This window comes from Bidens hawaiensis, unplaced genomic scaffold (assembly GCF_021521415.1).
Source record: "Bidens hawaiensis isolate Kalapana, Puna unplaced genomic scaffold, B.hawaiensis_p1.1 tig00003004_1, whole genome shotgun sequence".
Classification (NCBI taxonomy): Eukaryota; Viridiplantae; Streptophyta; class Magnoliopsida; order Asterales; family Asteraceae; genus Bidens; species Bidens hawaiensis.
In genome coordinates, this window is record NW_027491161.1 from 103269 (window position 1) to 122101 (window position 18833).

At 34.3% G+C, this 18833-nt stretch overlaps 2 protein-coding genes and 1 pseudogene across 2 annotated transcripts; 2 read left to right on the top strand and 1 right to left on the bottom strand.

The window, feature by feature from the left end:
- The first annotated feature begins 850 nt into the window (after positions 1 to 850).
- LOC143621948 (uncharacterized) lies at positions 851 to 8593 on the top strand. The gene is made up of 11 exons (XM_077093218.1): positions 851 to 887; positions 1336 to 1392; positions 1472 to 1528; positions 1588 to 1659; positions 1738 to 1776; positions 1842 to 1880; positions 1959 to 2113; positions 5636 to 5745; positions 5859 to 5884; positions 5963 to 6840; positions 6932 to 8593. The coding sequence occupies exons 1-11, from the start codon at positions 851 to 853 to the stop codon at positions 8591 to 8593; spliced, it is 3132 nt and encodes a 1043-aa protein (XP_076949333.1).
- Positions 8594 to 8658: 65 nt separating this feature from the next.
- On the bottom strand, positions 8659 to 10834 carry LOC143621949 (alpha-amylase-like). The gene is made up of 3 exons (XM_077093219.1): positions 10612 to 10834; positions 9008 to 9816; positions 8659 to 8933 (listed from the first exon to the last, which is right to left on the bottom strand). The coding sequence occupies exons 1-3, from the start codon at positions 10832 to 10834 to the stop codon at positions 8673 to 8675; spliced, it is 1293 nt and encodes a 430-aa protein (XP_076949334.1). The 3' UTR covers positions 8659 to 8672.
- Positions 10835 to 12108: 1274 nt separating this feature from the next.
- Positions 12109 to 14972, top strand: LOC143621950 (uncharacterized protein At2g39920-like; annotated as a pseudogene).
- Positions 14973 to 18833: the final 3861 nt, after the last annotated feature.

Genomic DNA, 18833 nt, shown 5'->3' on the forward strand with positions numbered 1-18833 from the left:
TGATGAGGTTGAGAAAGAGAAGAAACAAGCAGGTGATGTCTTGGAGAAAATAAAGAAACAATCAGCTGATGAGTCGAAGAAAAAGAAAAAACATGCAGGTGATGTGTTGGAGAAAAAGAATAAACATGTAGCTAGTGAATTGAATAACCAGAAGAAACAGGCAGCTGATGAGTTGGAGAAAAGGAAGAATCAAGCAGATGATGATTTGGAGAAACAAAAGAAACAAGTAGCTGATGAGTTGGAGAAAGAGAAGAAACAAGCAGCTAATGCTTTGGAGAAACAGAACAAAAGAGATATATTAGAGTTGACAATTGATGAACAGAATGATAACAGTTTTGAAGATTATAATTCTTATGACAACAATTCACCATTGGATTTCCAGATGCCTATAGGGACATCAACGCAAGAAATAATAGACTACTATACTACCCCTGTACAGTTGTATGGTTTGTCAGCATATTTTCCTAGAAAACCGTTTACCGATGAGGAGAAGGTAAAACTTCTAACCATAAAAATTTTTTATATATTGACTCAAAAATTATAATTCGTTACATTAATTTTTATTGTAGAAATGGAATGAAGAAATGGACAAGAAGTTAGAAGAATTTGATAAAATCGTCTCTGAAATAAACGAGTTTGTGATGAAAGGGAAGACAAAATATGGATAAAATGTATGGCTATTTGATAAGTGTTGTGCTTGGGAAGCCAAGTTCACGAAAAAATCATATGAAAGTCAAAGTCAAACAGAAGGAGGTCTAAACGAATTAGGTAACGTAATACGTTTTCGTAACACGAATTAAATCCAATAGACTAACACTTTTGTTATATAGTTGCAGCAGTTGATCTGTCAATGAACGAAGAAGATATTCGTACATATGCTGAGAAAGGTATAATATGCTAATACGTTTTCCTGTTTAGTTTGTCTAAATACAAATTTTTATACGTTTACTTAATATGTTTTCAAGAAAATTATGTTGTTGAGAATCAAGGAGTTGGAAAAGATGTGTGTGACATAGTAAAGGCTGCTGCAGACAATTAAGGAGGCGACACACATGTGAGTAACATAGAACCAGGTATGATATGCTAATATGTTTTGTTAATCCGTTTTTGTTAGGGCACATGGTAATACGTTTTTTCTAATACGTTTTGTAGAAAGGGAGGATGTTGACAATCAAGGAGTAGGGGAAAATGTTTGTAACTCAGAGCCAGGTGTTATATGCTAATACGTTTTGTTTAAGTAGTTTGTCTATATCCTAATACGTTTTGTTTATACGTTTTGCTAAGACTTTTTTGTTAAGACACATTGTAATACGTTTTTCCTAATACGTTTTATAGAAAGGGAGGATGTTGACAATCAAGGAGTAGTGGAAAATGTTTGTAACGTAGAGCCAGGTGTTATATGCTAATACGTTTTGTGAAAGTGTTTTTTTTAAGACACATGCTAATACGTTTTTTCTAATACGTTTTACAGAAAGGGAGAATGTTGACAATCAAGGAGTTGGGGAAAATGTTTGTAACGCAGAACCAGGTATGATATCCTTAAACGTTTTTTTAATACGTTTTGTTAATCCGTTTTTGTTGAGACAGATGCTAATACGTTTTTTGTAATACGTTTTACAGAAAAGGAGGATGCAGTTGACAACCAAGTGTTTCAAGGAGGTATGAAATGCTTATACGTTTTATTAATACGTTTTTGGAAATGCCTATTCTTATACGTTTTCCTAATACGTTTTACAGAAAAGGAGGATGCAGTTTACAACCAAGTGTTTCAAGGAGGTATGAAATGCTTATACGTTTTTGGAAATGCCTATACTTATACTTTTTCCTAATACGTTTTACAGAAAGGGAGGATGCAGTTGAAAACCAAGTGTCTCAAGGAGGTATGAAATGATTATACGTTTTATTAATACGTTTTTGAAAATGCCTATACTTATACATTTTCCTAATACGTTTTCCAGAAAACACTGTTAAGGATAATCTAGTTGGTGAAACAAATGTTGGTAACAAAGAGGTCTCAACCGAAGGAGATGACAATGCCAAAGGTGCATTTCAAAATCCAGGGGTCTCATTCGAAGGTGACAGAGATAATGGTGAAACAGATGATGATGAGATAGTAAATACACTTAAACAAAAAGAAGTTAAAAGCTATTTAAAGTTAATACGTTCTTTTAATACGTTCCTATTACTATATATATACGATCCTAAACATACCTATTAAAAATTAACACTTCTAGTCAATACGTTCTATTAACACGTTCCGTTAATACGTTCTTATATTACGATTTTAATACGTTTTAATACGGTGTTAAGTAACTCGTTCAATTGTTTTACGTTTTCCTAATCAGTACACATAAACCAATTCATAAGTAATTCGGAAGTAATACGTTCTAATACATTTTTAACATAACTTCCAGTACACTCTATACAAACCAATTCATAAGTAATTCGTAATTAATTCGTTCAATTCCAATTCATACTATATAAGAAAACAGATTAAAATTACCATAACAAAAAATCGACTATCAATTAAGCTAATAAGCTCTAATCAAAATCTAAATATACTTACTTTGATGTTCGGAATACATAGCGTCCGATAGAAAAAGAAACAAAAACCAGCAAATCATCAAAATCGCCAAAATCGTAATCTCAATTAATAACGCAAAACGGTTTTTGGAAACAGAGTATAATAGAAACCGTTTCTAAAATTAGTAGCGGCGTTGGCGTTGAATTTGTTGAATTTTTAAATGATGTAAAAAGACAATCATGCCCTTTTGTTAAGTTACGATATCAGATTGTAAAAAGTTACTATCTACGTTCAATATCATCGCGTACGTAATGTACGATAACAAATTAGTGTATTATATCCTTTACCTGCTTAACATTGTTAAATAATAATACTTAATTAAGTAAATAAAATTCTTTTATTTATTATTGTTTTAAAAGTTGGATGTTACACTAGTATTTTAGAGGTGTTTGGATGTTTCCAAAGTTATTATTGCAACATTAACAATCAAAATGATTGATTAACACTAAAAAATTAACACGGCATCATTAATAATCAAATGATTCACACCAAGAAAACAAAAAATGAGTCTTTAACGCTTGAACTCGTGACATTTCAAAGATAAAACAAGTGGCTTTTCACCTAACCACACCAGTATTAATAGTATGGGTTTCAAGTATTAATTTTTATAGGATTCTCATAAAATTTAATATACCGCTCCTAAGAAATTTTTAAAAAATATTGGTGTCCCGAGAGCCGGGACCCCAATCCACACTATATGGGTCCGCCCCTAGATATAGCACCTGCATACATTGTAGCGACTGAAAAGAAAGCATAAAGAATAAAGTCGTAATGTGACTATATATGTATTCGGTTCGATTCCACACGTAACAATGATATTACAAAACAACATTTTCATATTTAAGATTTACATAAAAATTTAATAATTTTATGTATTGATATTTTTTCATCCCACACATGGATTCTAATTGGTAGAATATAAAAAAATGTACAAAATTTAAATTAGATTTTATATCTGTTAGTAGCCGTTAACTTGTACAAAAGGGAGAAGAACACTCGTTTGAGGGTTAGATTCAATTTCTTTCAATTCATTGTGATTTCATTCTTTTAATCTCTGATAGTTCAATTCAATAATATACATCATCATCATCATCGTACTCAGTATATCCCACCAATAGCAAAGCTATGGTAGGGTCTGAGGAGGGTAAGATGTAGACAGCCTTACCTCTACCCCATGGGGATAGAGAGGCTGATAGTTCAGTTCAATAATATACGAGTGATATTATCTTGCTCGTTTAAGTTTGATTCCTATTTATTCAGTTTCAAAACAAAATACGTTGATAACCAAACTTCATTTATTTATAGATTCTAATCTTAGTATGTCTATTAGTCTATATAGTGGCTCACATATAGTAAAGACTCATAGTCTCAGTCAAGCAATCATATATTTACGTATCTAGTGGTGTTCTTGAAACCAAGTATGAACATGTTCATAGCACATAATTATCTGTGTACATTGTACACTGTACACCCACATTCTAAGTTATAAGCCTATCATCATCACATTAATGTATTAAGTAACATAATAGAAACATCACTTCTACAATTACATATCTTAAACGTATTGGAAAAATATTCAATACAATAATGTCTTATCATACATTACGTACAAGATAACTTACGCCTTTAATTTCAAGCCCTTGAAATTACAACTACGCGAGATTGACGATTACTCCCAACACTACGCATATTTCAGACCTATAAATTGATTAATTAAACCTTTGAAAAGATCATTTCCCCTCAATTTGGTGATGCCCTTTTGACATCAAAAATGAGAATTTAGTCATATCACATATCACCTTCAAAAAAGTATTCACATAAAAAGTATTGCATTTCTTTTGAGAACTACGTACCAAATCACGTAGTCAACGTAATTTAAACTTCTTATATAACCAGTTTGCTTCCGCTGATTACAGTTGTAGGAACCTTACTAACCTTCCGCCACCGGTAGATGTAAGACTGAACTGCTGCAGTATCGTAAACTCGCCGCCGCCGGAACTTAACTTGCCGTTGATCTTGAGAGAAAACAATGAACTCGTGTTTCTTTACACCGAGCTCTGATACCAATTGAAGTTTGATAACTAGGATCGATAAACATGAAAACGATATTTAGATCATAAGCTCGATCTTTGTAATTCTCATTAGCTCGAAAATTACAATACACAATCTCTAATTCTTCATGATATAACCCACAAGCTCGGGTATATATACTAATTTAGATTTGAAAATCCAACTAGACTAGAATACAAAAACCATAATCATACTCAAATGCTAATTAGTAAAAACATATCTAAATAATAATTAATAAATAAATTCATTATTGTCCAAGTCATTTGCTTGACTTGTTCACCAAGTAATTTATTCCATGTAAACCAAGTCATGCGCTCAACTTGATAAACAAGAAACCAACTCATCATAGGCCCAATGAGTCAGCCCAACGGAAATTACGTCTAGCACTCACTTAGATTTGCATGTGTCTCCACCTCTTGATCTTTGCTACTTCTTTGTTGACACTTGACACCGTAAAGTCTAATTTGTCATTAGCGTGTAACTTGTACACAGCTGCATAACATATAACCATATGTAAAAGTTTACTACTTTAACATAAACATACTCCAATTATGTCTACTAAAGTGTTGGGATTTGCTTTATCCCATTCTAGTACTTATTACAGGATATGAAACCCTTGGTTCTTATTCCACCCGTTTGACCCGTTTCTTGTATAATTTTCTTGGTTTACCATATATAACATCCTAGGCGATATATTCTTGGTTCGTAAAGAATGTTCTGCCTCATATATATACCCAACGTGTTTGGGGCGCACTGGCTCATAAAATTCTACAGTTAAGCCCAAAATATTATGAGAGGAGAAAGAAAAATCAAAAAGCTCCTTTTAACTAAAATTAGAAGCCAAATAATAATTTAAGCTAAAATACACAAACCCCAAACAAAATCCTAAAAACAGCGCGCTTTTCATATCAAAATTGTGGTGAAATTGGTATTCTTTCTGTTACTATTTTATTTTATTTTTCTTTCTTTTTTTAGTTTTAGGATTTCCCTTTGGCTTTTCAGATCTTCATTTTGATTTGTGCTCTTCATCAAAGCTATAAGTTTTTGTGGGCTAATCATAATCCTCTGGATTTGATTCCGAGGATCTCCCAGTACGCGTTCAATCCTTCAATCATTTTGTATTTCCTATTTTATAAAATGTTCACATATTTATTATTAAATTAAATACATTGCATGATCATTTGTAAATTAAAACAATTTACAGTTTTGAATCACCGGCCCAGATTGGATGTATTTGTTATTTGTATGGATTGATTTGTTCCTAATTTTAATTAGAAAGTTGCTAATCACCTAAAGTTGATAATGTAGATAACCATTCTGGAATGGATGAAGCTGGTGGAAGATCGGCTAATAATCCGGTCAAGAATGGAGAGGTAGAATCTCAAACCGAAGCGGATAATGGTAAAGGCGAGTTTCATGGTTCTTCACCCGGACAAAATGCATCAGAGGGGTCTGCAATTGAACAACAAACATTAACCGATACAAAACCACCAGATTCTTCAATAGATGATTGGGTAAAGCCTTCCCCGGAACCTGCTATCCAGCAAACAGAAGAAAAACAATCGAATAACAAATCATTTGATGTAAAATTTGATTCTATGGGCCAAGATCATGTTCAAGAAGATGGTCTAATGGGTCAAGATCATGATCATGAAGATAGAGCCATTGGCCATGACCATGCCCAACAAGACAATGCTCATGAAGATGGTCCCGTTGGTCAAGACCATGCTCGCGAAGATGGTTCCACGAGTCAAAATCATGTTAAGGAAAGTGGTCTTCCGGGCCAAGACAATGTTTATAAAGATGGTTCTACGGGTCATGACCATGCTCAAGAAAATGGCCATACACGTCAAGATAATGTCCACGAAGATGGTCCTACAGATCAAGATCATGTTAAGGAAAGCAGTCCTACACATCAAGACGATGCACACGGAGATGGTCAAACAGGTCAAGATCATGTTCATGAAGATGGTCCCGAAGGTCAAGAACGTCCTTCTGGACTTGCAAATGATGAAATTGAAAATTATGAAGAGAAGAAGTTGGTTAATTCTGAACAACCGATTGAGAAATCCAAAAGTTTCAATGCAGAAATTGATACCACAGCGCCTTTCGAATCTGTAAAAGCAGCTGTGTCCATGTTCGGTGGAATCGTTGATTGGAAAGCCCATAAAATCCAGGTCGCCGAGGTATGATTTGAGTTTACTCATTCATCTTATTATAATAAACCTTAACTAATGTATTCCAACTAATACAAATTTTGCATACACATATTTGCAGAGGCGAAAGTATGTATTACAAGAACTCAAAAAAGCCAAAGAACAGATGCCAATTTTGACGGAACAATCCGAGGAAGCAGAGGAATCGAAACAACAGGCGTTAAAAGAGCTAGACAACGCAAAGAGGCTTTTAGAAGAACTGAAACTGAATCTAGAAAGAGCAGAAACCGAAGAACAACAAGCAAAACAAGACGCTGCGCTTGCAAAACTTAGAGTTGAAGAATTAGAGCAAGGGATTGAAGACGAATCTAGCATTGCTGCAAAGACGCAATTAGAAGTTGCACAGGCTCGACACCAAGCCGCAGTTTCTGAGCTCAAAACGGTCAAAACTGACCTTGAAAACTTTCGGGAAGATTACATTGTACTTCTGTCTGAGCGCGATTTGGCAATAAAGAATGCGGGGGAGGCCGAGTTTAATGCAAAAGAAATTGAGAAAAATGTCGAACAGTTGACAATTAAATTGATGACGATAAAAGAGGCGGTTGAGTCGGCTCAAGCTGCTCACTTGGAGGCGGAAGAAAACCGAGCCGGTATAGCTATGGATCAAGAACAAGAAGTTTTGAACCAGGAAGAAGAATTTAAGCGGTCGGAAGAAGAACTAGAGAAAGTCAACGAACAGATCGATGAAATCGGAGATCTAAAGTCTAAAATTGATACTGCTGCGGTTTTTCTTCAAAGATTAAAAGTCGAGTTAGCAACTTACATGGAGGAAAACCATAAAGATATGCAATCAGAGGTCGACTCAGCGAAAATCAACCTCGAAGAGTTGAAGAATAATATTGAAAAAGTAACCGAAGATGTTAACCGATTAAAACAAAACACAAATACGTTGAACACAGAGCTAGAAAATGACAAGGAAACGCTTATTGCGGCTAGGAAAAAGAAAGGACTTGCGCACAGTTCGGTTGAGTCACTTGAAGCTGATATAAAACGAACAATGTCGGAAGTTCAAAACATTCAAATGAAAGAAAAGGAAGCGCGGGAAAAGGCTTTGCAGCTTCCGGGCCAACTTGAGCAGGCGGCTGAAGAAGCGGATCAAGCCAAATCGTGTGTTGAAAAAGCACAAGAAGAGATGCAAAAAGCGAAAGAAGCTGCAGATCAAGCAAAAGAAAGTGAAAACAATATGATTAGTAAACTAAATGCTGCTTTGAAGGAGATTGAGGCGGTCCGTGCATCAGAAAGATTGGCATTCGGCACAATTAGTGCACTTCACGAGAGCGAGGAGGCTAGAAACAACAACAGTGAACCTGAGTCCGGGGTTACTCTTTCCGTCGAGGAATATTATGATCTAAGTCGAAAGGTTAAGGAAGCCGAAGATGAAGCTAACACACGTGTGTCAGAAGCCATTTCACAAGTCGATACAGCAAAAGAAGACGAGTTAAAAGCTCAAAATAAGCTTGAACAAGTGAACTCGGGCATTGCTTCAAAAAAAGAACAACTCTCGACCGCTATGCAACGAGCCAAAATGGCCAACGAAGGAAAGACGGAGTTCGAGAAGGAGCTTAAAACATGGAAATCCGAAAACATGAAAGCGAATAGTAGCGGGATTGGATCGTCTCGTGAAGTAAAGCGAAAGAAAAAGCGTCGCTCGTTTTTCCCAAGGTTTTTTATGTTTTTCACCAGGAAGAAAGGGCATTCAAGCAAGAACAGTACCTCAACATAAGTGGTCTGAACGTGATTCTTTGTTGTGGATGTAACATATTTTGTTAGATTTTATTGTCATAATAGTTACATATTACATTTTATTTAAGGTTTCTTTTTTCCCATACTGCATATTGTTCTCCTGAAGTAGCAAGTTGAAAGTTATCAGGAATAAGGTTTCCAAGATCCATCTTTGGCCCCATTTTGACCATGATTTTCTCATCAATACTTGCAACATAGAGCTCGGCTTCATACGCGAGTATCTTCACTTGGCTCATTGCAGTGATCCCGTTTCTTGATCTCACCGCAGATAACTTCGTGAGCTCGTCTTTCAGTCCCCAATCAAAGAAGTGGTCATAGAACTACAAAACATAGGCAAAACAAACAGTTAACATTAGAATGTTCAACTATACGGTAAATGCGCTACAAATCTTACCAGTGAAGGGGTGCCTGGATGGGTGAGAATATATGCATATCCTGGCATAACTTTATCAGAAGGAAATGGCGAAATCCTTTGGGTTGACCCCGTGTCATGATTATCAATAAACGTCACCGCATTTTCAGGCAAGACCCCAATCAGCCCAGGCGGCTTACCGTTCGGGTCAACCAACCTCCACAACTCACCCTCCACAGCTGCTTGAAGTATAAACTTTGTGGTAAAATCAAAAGCAGTTAACAAGCCACTACCACTTTCTTGCACCCACTTCATGATTTCGTTTCGATGCGCATCTTGGTTGTATGCCAGCTTACCGTCGGGTCCCATAGCCACCGAGTTCCAATACTCCCCGACCGCAAACTCAGGAGACGTGCTCGTCATATACACTTTACTAATACTCGAAGAGTAGCCTCTTGCGTAATCAAACCGCCACCCATTGAAACCTATATCGGTTTTCAACCAATCCATCCAATCGGATAACTCGCGTTGGACTCTTGGGTTAAGGTGGTCGATATCCGGGGCCGGTGGAAATGGCTCTCCGGTGTCCAGATTCCCATTTCCATCGGAGTACTCGGTGTCGTCTTTGCAGATAAAAGATGGCTCCCAGTCGAGGCGGTCGTCTGGGGTCCCGCCTTCGAATATAGCCCATTTTCCTCTTGCGTCTTGCCTTTCGGCTGTCCGGTGGTTTATAACTATGTCCGCGATCGCTTTGATTCCTTTGTTGTTGAATGATTTGATTAGTGATTTTAGTTGGTCTTCATTTCCGTAGCTGGATGCATTCAGATCATATAGTCTGCCTGGCATATATCCTGCAATAGTAGTAACACATATGTAATATGTTGTATGTTGTATGTTGTTGTTTCAGTTCAATAAATAAAAATAATTGTAGAATAGTAAATTACAAGGATCTTGTTGCTATATACTATGCCAAAATTTCACATTCCTAACCTTTGGGAAGTACGTGACATCTACATTTATGTTTATAGTTTTATAGTCTTCACTCCACCATCTCACCGAATTTCTTTCTTAACGTTAGTTTATTGAAAATGGCAATGTTACCCTTAACCTTTTTTAACGTTAGTTTATTCAAAATGGCAATTTTACCCTTGACCAAACCGAGAGTGGTGATATCCTGTCATGGTCTTTGTGGGGACTAAAAGCGTGATTGTCGAGTGGGCAATATGATAATAAGGCCGCTTGTTGTTTCACCCCATTGGGCACTCGCTTTAACATACATCGTGGCAACACTTTTGCAAACTGGTTGGCGTTAAGCGGAGTTTGAGGCATGATTGGCCAGCGTTAACTTTGGCAGTAATTAATGTGTTAAGTTTAGTAGAAAACAAAAGGTGAAATGCCGACGTAATAAATTCTATATATTTCATAAAACTTTCTGGATTAGAGTTCTTATGTTGAATTCTTCTAAATTTCTTAATTTTATAAATTTTGATTAAAATGCCCTTCCAATTTTTTTTTAAAATGGGCATGCAAATGTGTATAGTTTCTCGAAATTAAACACGAAAGGTGAAATTTCGAGATAACATAAATTAAGATGATTTGTGTAATTTACTCAATATAAATGTGATTCGTGTAAGGAAGAGAGAGACCTTCGGGTGCAGCAGATTGGGAGGGAGGTGGGAGCCAAACATGAGTAACTCCGGCAGCCGCAAGGTCATCAATGGAACCAACCAGGGAGTTGTACAATCCGCCTTCCTTTTTCCATGATTCCCAATTAAATCCCTGAAACAACAGTGTAGGAGCTGCTGCGGCCAAGGTTACAAGAAAACATGCGATAAAGATCGCACCATGGACAAAATCACTTCGACTCATGTTTTGCTGCTAAAACATGATTTGATGATACATCCAACTATTCAATAAATATAAAGCTAGAATGAGAGTTGAACACGGCAAGTTCCCATGTCTTAGCTCGTACGTAATATAATTTGTTGAAAATAGAGAGCGTCAATATGTATTTGTGGGGCCTTTTAAATTGTCCTATGTAGAATTATTGATTGTGTTTACACCACCATCTTGGGTTGGTCCATCATTAAGTTCTTTTTTTTTCTTTCTTTCTAGGATTCCCATTACATGATTTATGTCGTGCAAGACACGGTCATCTGGCTTGTTGACAACGCTATTTGTTGACCCCTTAAAATAATTATTCATTTGCTATTATTTGTGGACCCCTTTTAGAGCTTTACACTCTTTTACAAGACCTGCTGTAGTGGGGCACTTCCCATCCTCAAGGCGCCTCATAGTGTTGGGAACCCGCCCTGGGTACTATGGACGCTTGGGGGTGGGGTGAGGGGGGGGGTATGGTGCTACTTATTTGTCAAAACCGATATGAAAATCTCAAGATCCAGACTGAACAATTGAAAGACAGAGGTGTAATTTTTCATTTTAAGTAATAGCTCGAGGTGCAAAGAAGTCAAGCTGAGATTAAACCACCCTACGCTTGTCTGGTTTTACTTAGGTTTAACTTAAGACATTTCAAACTCAAGTTTGACTAGTTAAACGTAGAAGAGTATGAATTCAAGCTTGACTAGTTTCGAGCTCTACTTGTAAAATAAATGCAAGCTTAGCATGTTAGAGTTTTTCAAGTCAATGCTTTTATTATTTATTAATTCCAATCGTTCCATCATGAATTTTTTTTTTTAAATATATAAATAATCGAAGTTTTATATAATTTACTATAAAACGATTATAAACTTTCAATTGATATTTACTTCAACGCCTCCACTATGTTTGCGCCGCCTCTCACCATACAACACCTTCACCGTCTCCCTTCCTTCGTGCTCTCTGTCTCTCTAGGGTTTCAATTGATCCAATGTGTTGTTTCTACAGGTATCTCTAATATGTTCTCGGTTTTTTATTTCTATAGGGTTATTATGATATTGATTGTATTTGAATCAAATTCATCGTTAGTTATTTGTTGAAGTTATTGAAATTGTTTCCATTTTGCGTATGATTTAAATTGATTATGGGAATTGATTTCTTTGATTTAAGTATAGGGCACGATAAGATCATAATAATAATATCTCATTTCTATATTAGTGATTATATTTAACACATAATTTGTTGTCAGGATATTCTTGTTGATAACCATGACAGAGGAAGAAAATCATGCTGAGTTGAAGGATGTAAGATTATGCTTTTGTATTTTTTTATACTTTATATCAATTGATGGCATCATATCATATCATTGTTAATTATAATTACATGTTCAAGATCCTGTTATATATTGAACAATTGGTTGAGGAAACTGATAACTTATCTGGTAAATGAGTTAGTTTTTCCCGAATTTTATGGATTTTTTTTGACGTTTAGCGGTTTAGGTACTCGGTACTTGGGGATTGGCTTGGGATATTTGGAGGGACAGAACGATGATTGCCCAATTGGTTCGGTTTATAGTTTTATTAGTTTTTGGTTTTGGTTTGGTTTTAGTTTTTTTTATTGTTTTTGGTGTCATTTCGGCTTCGATTTTTCCGTCTTTTGTTTCTTCGGTTCGAGTTCCTCAACTGCACGAAAAAGAGCAGTCAGGAGGAAGATTTGGAAGTGGTGGTGGGTTTGCTCGGTTTTTACAATAACATAAAACAAAACCGTAGGTTTTTATTTTGGTTCAACTGTTTGGTTTGTTATTCTTTTTTTTTTCCGGTTTCTTGCACGCTCCTATATATGAGACTAATTTGTAAATCTCGTATGCTAACAGAATATTTAGAACTACTTTTCTTTGAGGGGTCCATATATGGCCACCGGATGGAGCATGAATATTCTGTACATGGTCTCCAAGTGTAGACGGATCTGGTAAGTTATTTATGGCAACTTCCGGGTATGAAGGCGAATTTCTATGGTTTAATGATTTCCAGTTTAACAATTGATAATTTGTGTTGCCCGCTTGTCTTCTGTTTCGATGTAATCCAATAAACAATTAATATTCACAATAATTTGTGTTGTGACACAGGTATAGATGTCAACACACATGACGATAGCCCGGTAAACTTAACTGTTTTTACTTGTAGTTTTTATATTCAGCAACTTAGTTGTTAATGGTATTTTCTTATGTTAACATTTAGGTACTCGATACTTGGCGACTGGGTTGGGAGATTTGGATGGACGGAAAAAAGATTACCCAATTGGTTTGGTTAAGTTTTATTAGTTTTTTGTTTTGGTTTGGTTTTAGTGTTTTTTTATTTTTTATTTTTGGTATCATTTCGGTTTCAATTTTTCCGTCTTTTGTTTCTTCGGTTCGAGTTCCACAACAGCAAGAAAAGGAGCAGTCAGGAGGAAGATTTGGAAGTGGTAGTGGCCTTGCTCGGTTTTTACAGTAACATAAAACAAAACCGTAGGTTTTTGTTTTGGTTCGGCTGTTTTGGTTTGTTAAGTTTTTTTTTTTCGGTTTCATGCACGCTCCTATATATGAGACTAATTTGAACATCTGGTATGCTAACATAATATTTAGAACTACTTTCCTTTCAAGATTTCCATATATGCAGTGGCGGAGCCACATTCTTTCCACCGGGTTCGGCCTTTTTTCGGTTTTATATATAACCTATAGTGTCGAATTAACAAGCGAACCCATTCTTTTTCGGCGAACGAACCCAGTACCATTCTAAAAGAATATAGTCGAACCAATTGTTTGTGAAAAATTTAGTTATATTCTTTTAGTAATAAATATTCTTTTTATAAAATACAAAGAGCTTTTAGAAAAACTATAAATTTTATTAACAAACATCATACATGGGCTAATAATAATCCATATATAGATTATTAAAAACCCAAAATTACTCATAAAATGGGTCAATAAGCCTAATCCAATTAGCATTTTTAAACATATTACCTAAATAATAAATAAACAAACAAACAAAAACATCGGTCATTGCTTCAGCAACCAATCAGCTTCTTTCTGTCGACCAAACGTTCATTGCCTCATCACCTTTGCCGGTTCGCCTCAAGGTTTCAACGATCGCCAACAACCAATATCCATTGGTCTATCATTTCTAAAATGTTTTTTTTCAATGAAGTATGTGAAGACGAATCTGCGTAATTATTTGGGTGACAATTATATGAATGATGCTTGTATTTGTTATATTAAAAATGAGTTCTTTTTTAAAGTCATGATTGAAGATATCGTTTTTAAAACATATAAGCGCGTAGAGAACAATTATGATATTTAATATCTTTTAATTTAATATGACTTTGTATTTTATTGATTGTTAAAGATATATTTTTGTTATGATAGTGATATTGTATTTTATTTATGAGACCCAATGATCGACCCGACCCATTCAGGTCCGAAAACTTTAATGATGGAAAAAAATCAAGCGCCAAAAAATTTCCGAACCCATAAGAAAAAATTTCTGGCTCCGCCACTGCATATATGGCCACCGGATGGAGCATGAATATTTTGTACATGGTCTCTAAGCGAAGACGATCTGGTAAGTTATTTATGGCAAAAATGATTAGATTCTATTACTAATTGATTAAATGGTGTTATTTGTGTTTTAGTGTAGATATGGGAAGTCAATTTAGAATGAAATCCGTGATCTATATGTCATCGTGCACTGCAACTGTGTTCGGGATAGTCTGGATATGCAGGAATGACTTCACTTACAACATTGACAATAATGTTACAGTCATGTCAAAGTCGAGAAACTTGAGTCGTTGAATCTATTAATTCTGATCATCATCATTATCATAATCATATTCATAATCATCATCATGATTTTTGTACGGTGGCTGCTGCTTTAAACTTGAAGATTATTAACTTTGAAGGCTATACTATGCCTCAGTTTTGCAAGAATGCTGCAGTTAACAACATAGAAGAAAGCCATTAAAGGATTGAATAATTCAGTGTCATTGGACATTAACTGATAATAATTATTTCATTGGAGTTACACCAAATGATGATGATCATGATGTGGTGTTAACAGACATAGATGACTTCCTACATGTTTGTTCAAATAATTAATATAACATCCCCTGCCAGGTATGAAGATAAATACTTCACAAATTTTTCGTGTTTATCTTTTGTTCTGTTTTGAATTAGTTCGGTTTACTTTCACCAGCTTTGTATTGGTTTGGCTTTAGCTTTCTTTTATTGTTTTTGGTATCATTTCGGTTTCGATTTTTCCGTCTTTTGTTTCTTCGATTCAAGTTTTTTGGTTTTTGGTTTCGTATTGGTAAGTTTTTTTTACCATTGTTGGTTTCATTTTAGTTTTTTTGGTTGTGTTTAGTTTTGTTTCGGTTTAGTTTCAAATTATTCGGTTTTTGGTTTCGCTTCGGTTTTCTTTTTTAGTCTCATTTCGGTTTATTCGGTTGTTTTGGTTTGGATTCGGTCTTTGGCCAGGTTACCAGGTCAATAGCAAACGGCCCGATTGGAAATAGCAAAGAGGGTTGGAGTATTTACATTACAAAATGAAGCAACTTGATTATATATCAAGATTTGAAACCACCAATTATTTTGTTGGGCGACGATTATGCTACAAAGTTATCAGATTTTGGGCTGGCATAGGTGGGTCCGCTTTAAGATAACTCTAAAGAAGAGTACAATTTACTCTTTTTTTTTTTACCTTTAATGTTATAACTTAAAAAAAAGGCCAAGATATGAACCTAAAAATAGATGCAATGACCACACTATATTTGACTAAACTGCACATCTATAAGCATCGGATCAAAACGGGTTTAAATGTCGATAACAAAACGAGCCGCTACTAACTGAAGCACAATTGTGTCCCCGCCGCAACGCGCGGGCACTCTTACTAGTATATATATATAATATAAATGAAACACCTAAAATACTACGTGTCGCGATGTGTTCGCTCCCCCTTTTATGGAAGCCACCAGATTGCTTGATTTTTAAATAGAGGTCTCTCATTGATTTAACCCAAATTCATGGGTATGGGTCTTACCAAAACCAGATAGCTCTTAAACGGGTTATAACATCTCATTAAATTAAAATTTAATCTAACCAATTATTTGATATGAAAATCCTATAAAATAAAGATATACTAAAATTTAATATCCAATTTAAAAAGAAAAATATATCATTTATAATTAATAAACAATTTTACAGTAAAAAACATAAGCGGGTCATGGGTCACCAAATCCAAATAGATTTTAAATGGGTTATAACATATCATTTATTTATGAAACCCTTTCATCATCAAACCCTAAGTATATTATTAACTTTCTTACAATAAAGAAAATTAAAATCAAAAAAATAAATATTAAAAAACAAAAAATGTAAAACAACCATTCTCTCAAACCATCAGGTTGTTTTATTTGTAAATGAAGGCTTCTCACGCATTTGAGCCGAATCCACAGGTAAAGGTCTCACCAAACTCAGATAGCTCTTAAACGGGTTTTAACATCTAATTAAATAAAAATTAATCTCATCAAATATTTGATATAAAAATCCTATAAAGTAGGATATACTAAAAATTAAATCCTATTTTATTTAAAAAAAGATATTATTTATAATTAAGAAACAATTTTATAATAAAGAAAATAAACGGGAAATGGATATCACCAAACCCATGATGAAAGCGGGTCATGGGTCACCAAATCCAAATAGATTTTAAATGGGTTATAACATATCATTTATTTATGAAACCCTTTCATCATCAAACCCTAAGTATATTATTAACTTTCTTACAATAAAGAAAATTAAAATCAAAAAAATAAATATTAAAAAACAAAAAATGTAAAACAACCATTCTCTCAAACCATCAGGTTGTTTTATTTGTAAATGAAGGCTTCTCACGCATTTGAGCCGAATCCACAGGTAAAGGTCTCACCAAACTCAGATAGCTCTTAAACGGGTTATAACATCTCATTAAATAAAAATTAATCTCATCAAATATTTGATATAAAAATCCTATAAAATAGGATATACTAAAAATTAAATCCTATTTTATTTAAAAAAAAGATATTATTTATAATTAAGAAACAATTTTATAATAAAGAAAATAAACGGGAAATGGATATCACCAAACCCAGATAGCTTTTAAACCGGATTATATAACATATCATTTATTTGTGAAACCATTTTATCATCAAACCTCAAGTATATTAATTATTAACTTTCTTACAATAAATAAAATTAAAATCCAAATATATATATATATATATATATATATATATATATATATATATTAAAAACGAATAATGTAAAACAACCTCCGTAATACGGGGGATAAAATCTAGTATCCATATATATATATATATATATATATATATATATATATATATATATATAAACCTAGTTATTTCTGTGTAATTTTTTATATATATAATAATTATTATCATGCAAATTTACATTTAACGCATTAAATTTGAATTATACAAAACCATCATAATTAGCATGCATGATAATCGAAACTTGGGTTTGAGCTTGTATATTAAATGGACACCAATGGAGGCACGCGCTCAAGCTTCGTCTAATTTAAGCTTGGCTCGATCTGAACTCTTAGCAAGTCGATCCCATCTGATTTTAGATTAGACGAAGCCATTGGAGGTGACAGTGGTTTCTAGAGAAATTGAAAAAGACTCAATTGTGGTTTAATTCTTCGTTTCCATAATTGGATGCATTCATATAATATGACCTTCCAAGCGGATATTCTGCAACAGTAGTAACACATATGCCGTTGTTCCATTTCAATAACTAAAAAATATAGAAGACAATCATATTTCAAGTTTAAACATCGATTGTATTATTGATTTTAAATTACTTGATTACAAATAACCGCTGTTTGTAACCATATAATTCTTTGTTAGACAATAATAGAAGAAAAACTAACTCAAAAAACCCAAGGTTTGTAAATACGACAATTATGTTCAAATACTTACACAAAATTACACTAATTAACAAAATATATAATAGTTAATTATCCGATCTCTGGTTTTGACTTTCAACTAGTGTTTTGAAACCCGAACCGGCGGTCTGACCGGAACCTGCTACAAACACCGGGCCGGTTCATGGTATTTAGCCCGTTTTCCAACAACCGGCCGATTCTTGCGGTTTGCAGTCTGCCTGGACCCGGTGAACCGTCGGGTGAACCGGTAAATGTAATTATATCCAAGATTTTAACCTAACATTGCAAAATCTAACATATTCCGACCGCAATTCAGGCTCTTTTCATCCGGCGACTCTAAAAACAAGCTGGATTGTGAGAAAAAGGCATAGGGTGTGAAGAAGATGGAGATAAAGATGGTGAGATGATTCAGTCATAGAGCCTACCTAATCTGTGAGATTAAATGAAGTTATGGTGGGACTCATGAGAGGAAGATGATAATGGCCTTTTTTAGATTTAGGTTAAAATGAGATTACATTGTTAGGTTTATCCTTCGGTATCTCAATCTTTTATTTTTTTATTTATAGTTTAAATAAATTAAAGTTTTAATATCATGGGCCACGTTTCAAACCTGACGTCCTATTTGACTATTTTTAATTTATTATTTATTTATTATAATTAATACTAATTGTATTAGTTTTTTTTAAATCCTTTAACTGCATTAGTTTGGTTTATATGTTTTAATTTATTATATATATATATATATATATATATATATATATATATATATATATATATATATATATATATAATTTATGACATGATCCGGGTCAAACACCGGTTCGTTCTTCCGGGTCGGTCCGATATTTAACCCGGTAATCCGTCCGGATCGATGTCCTGGTCGGGCCTGAAAACATTGCTTTCAACACCTATGTCCGCAGTTTTCCCTAAACTATCACATTTTTACGTTTTTGGGATTGGTATCATTTAAATTTAGTGTTAGTTTATTAAAAATGAGAATTTCATCTTTATAAAAG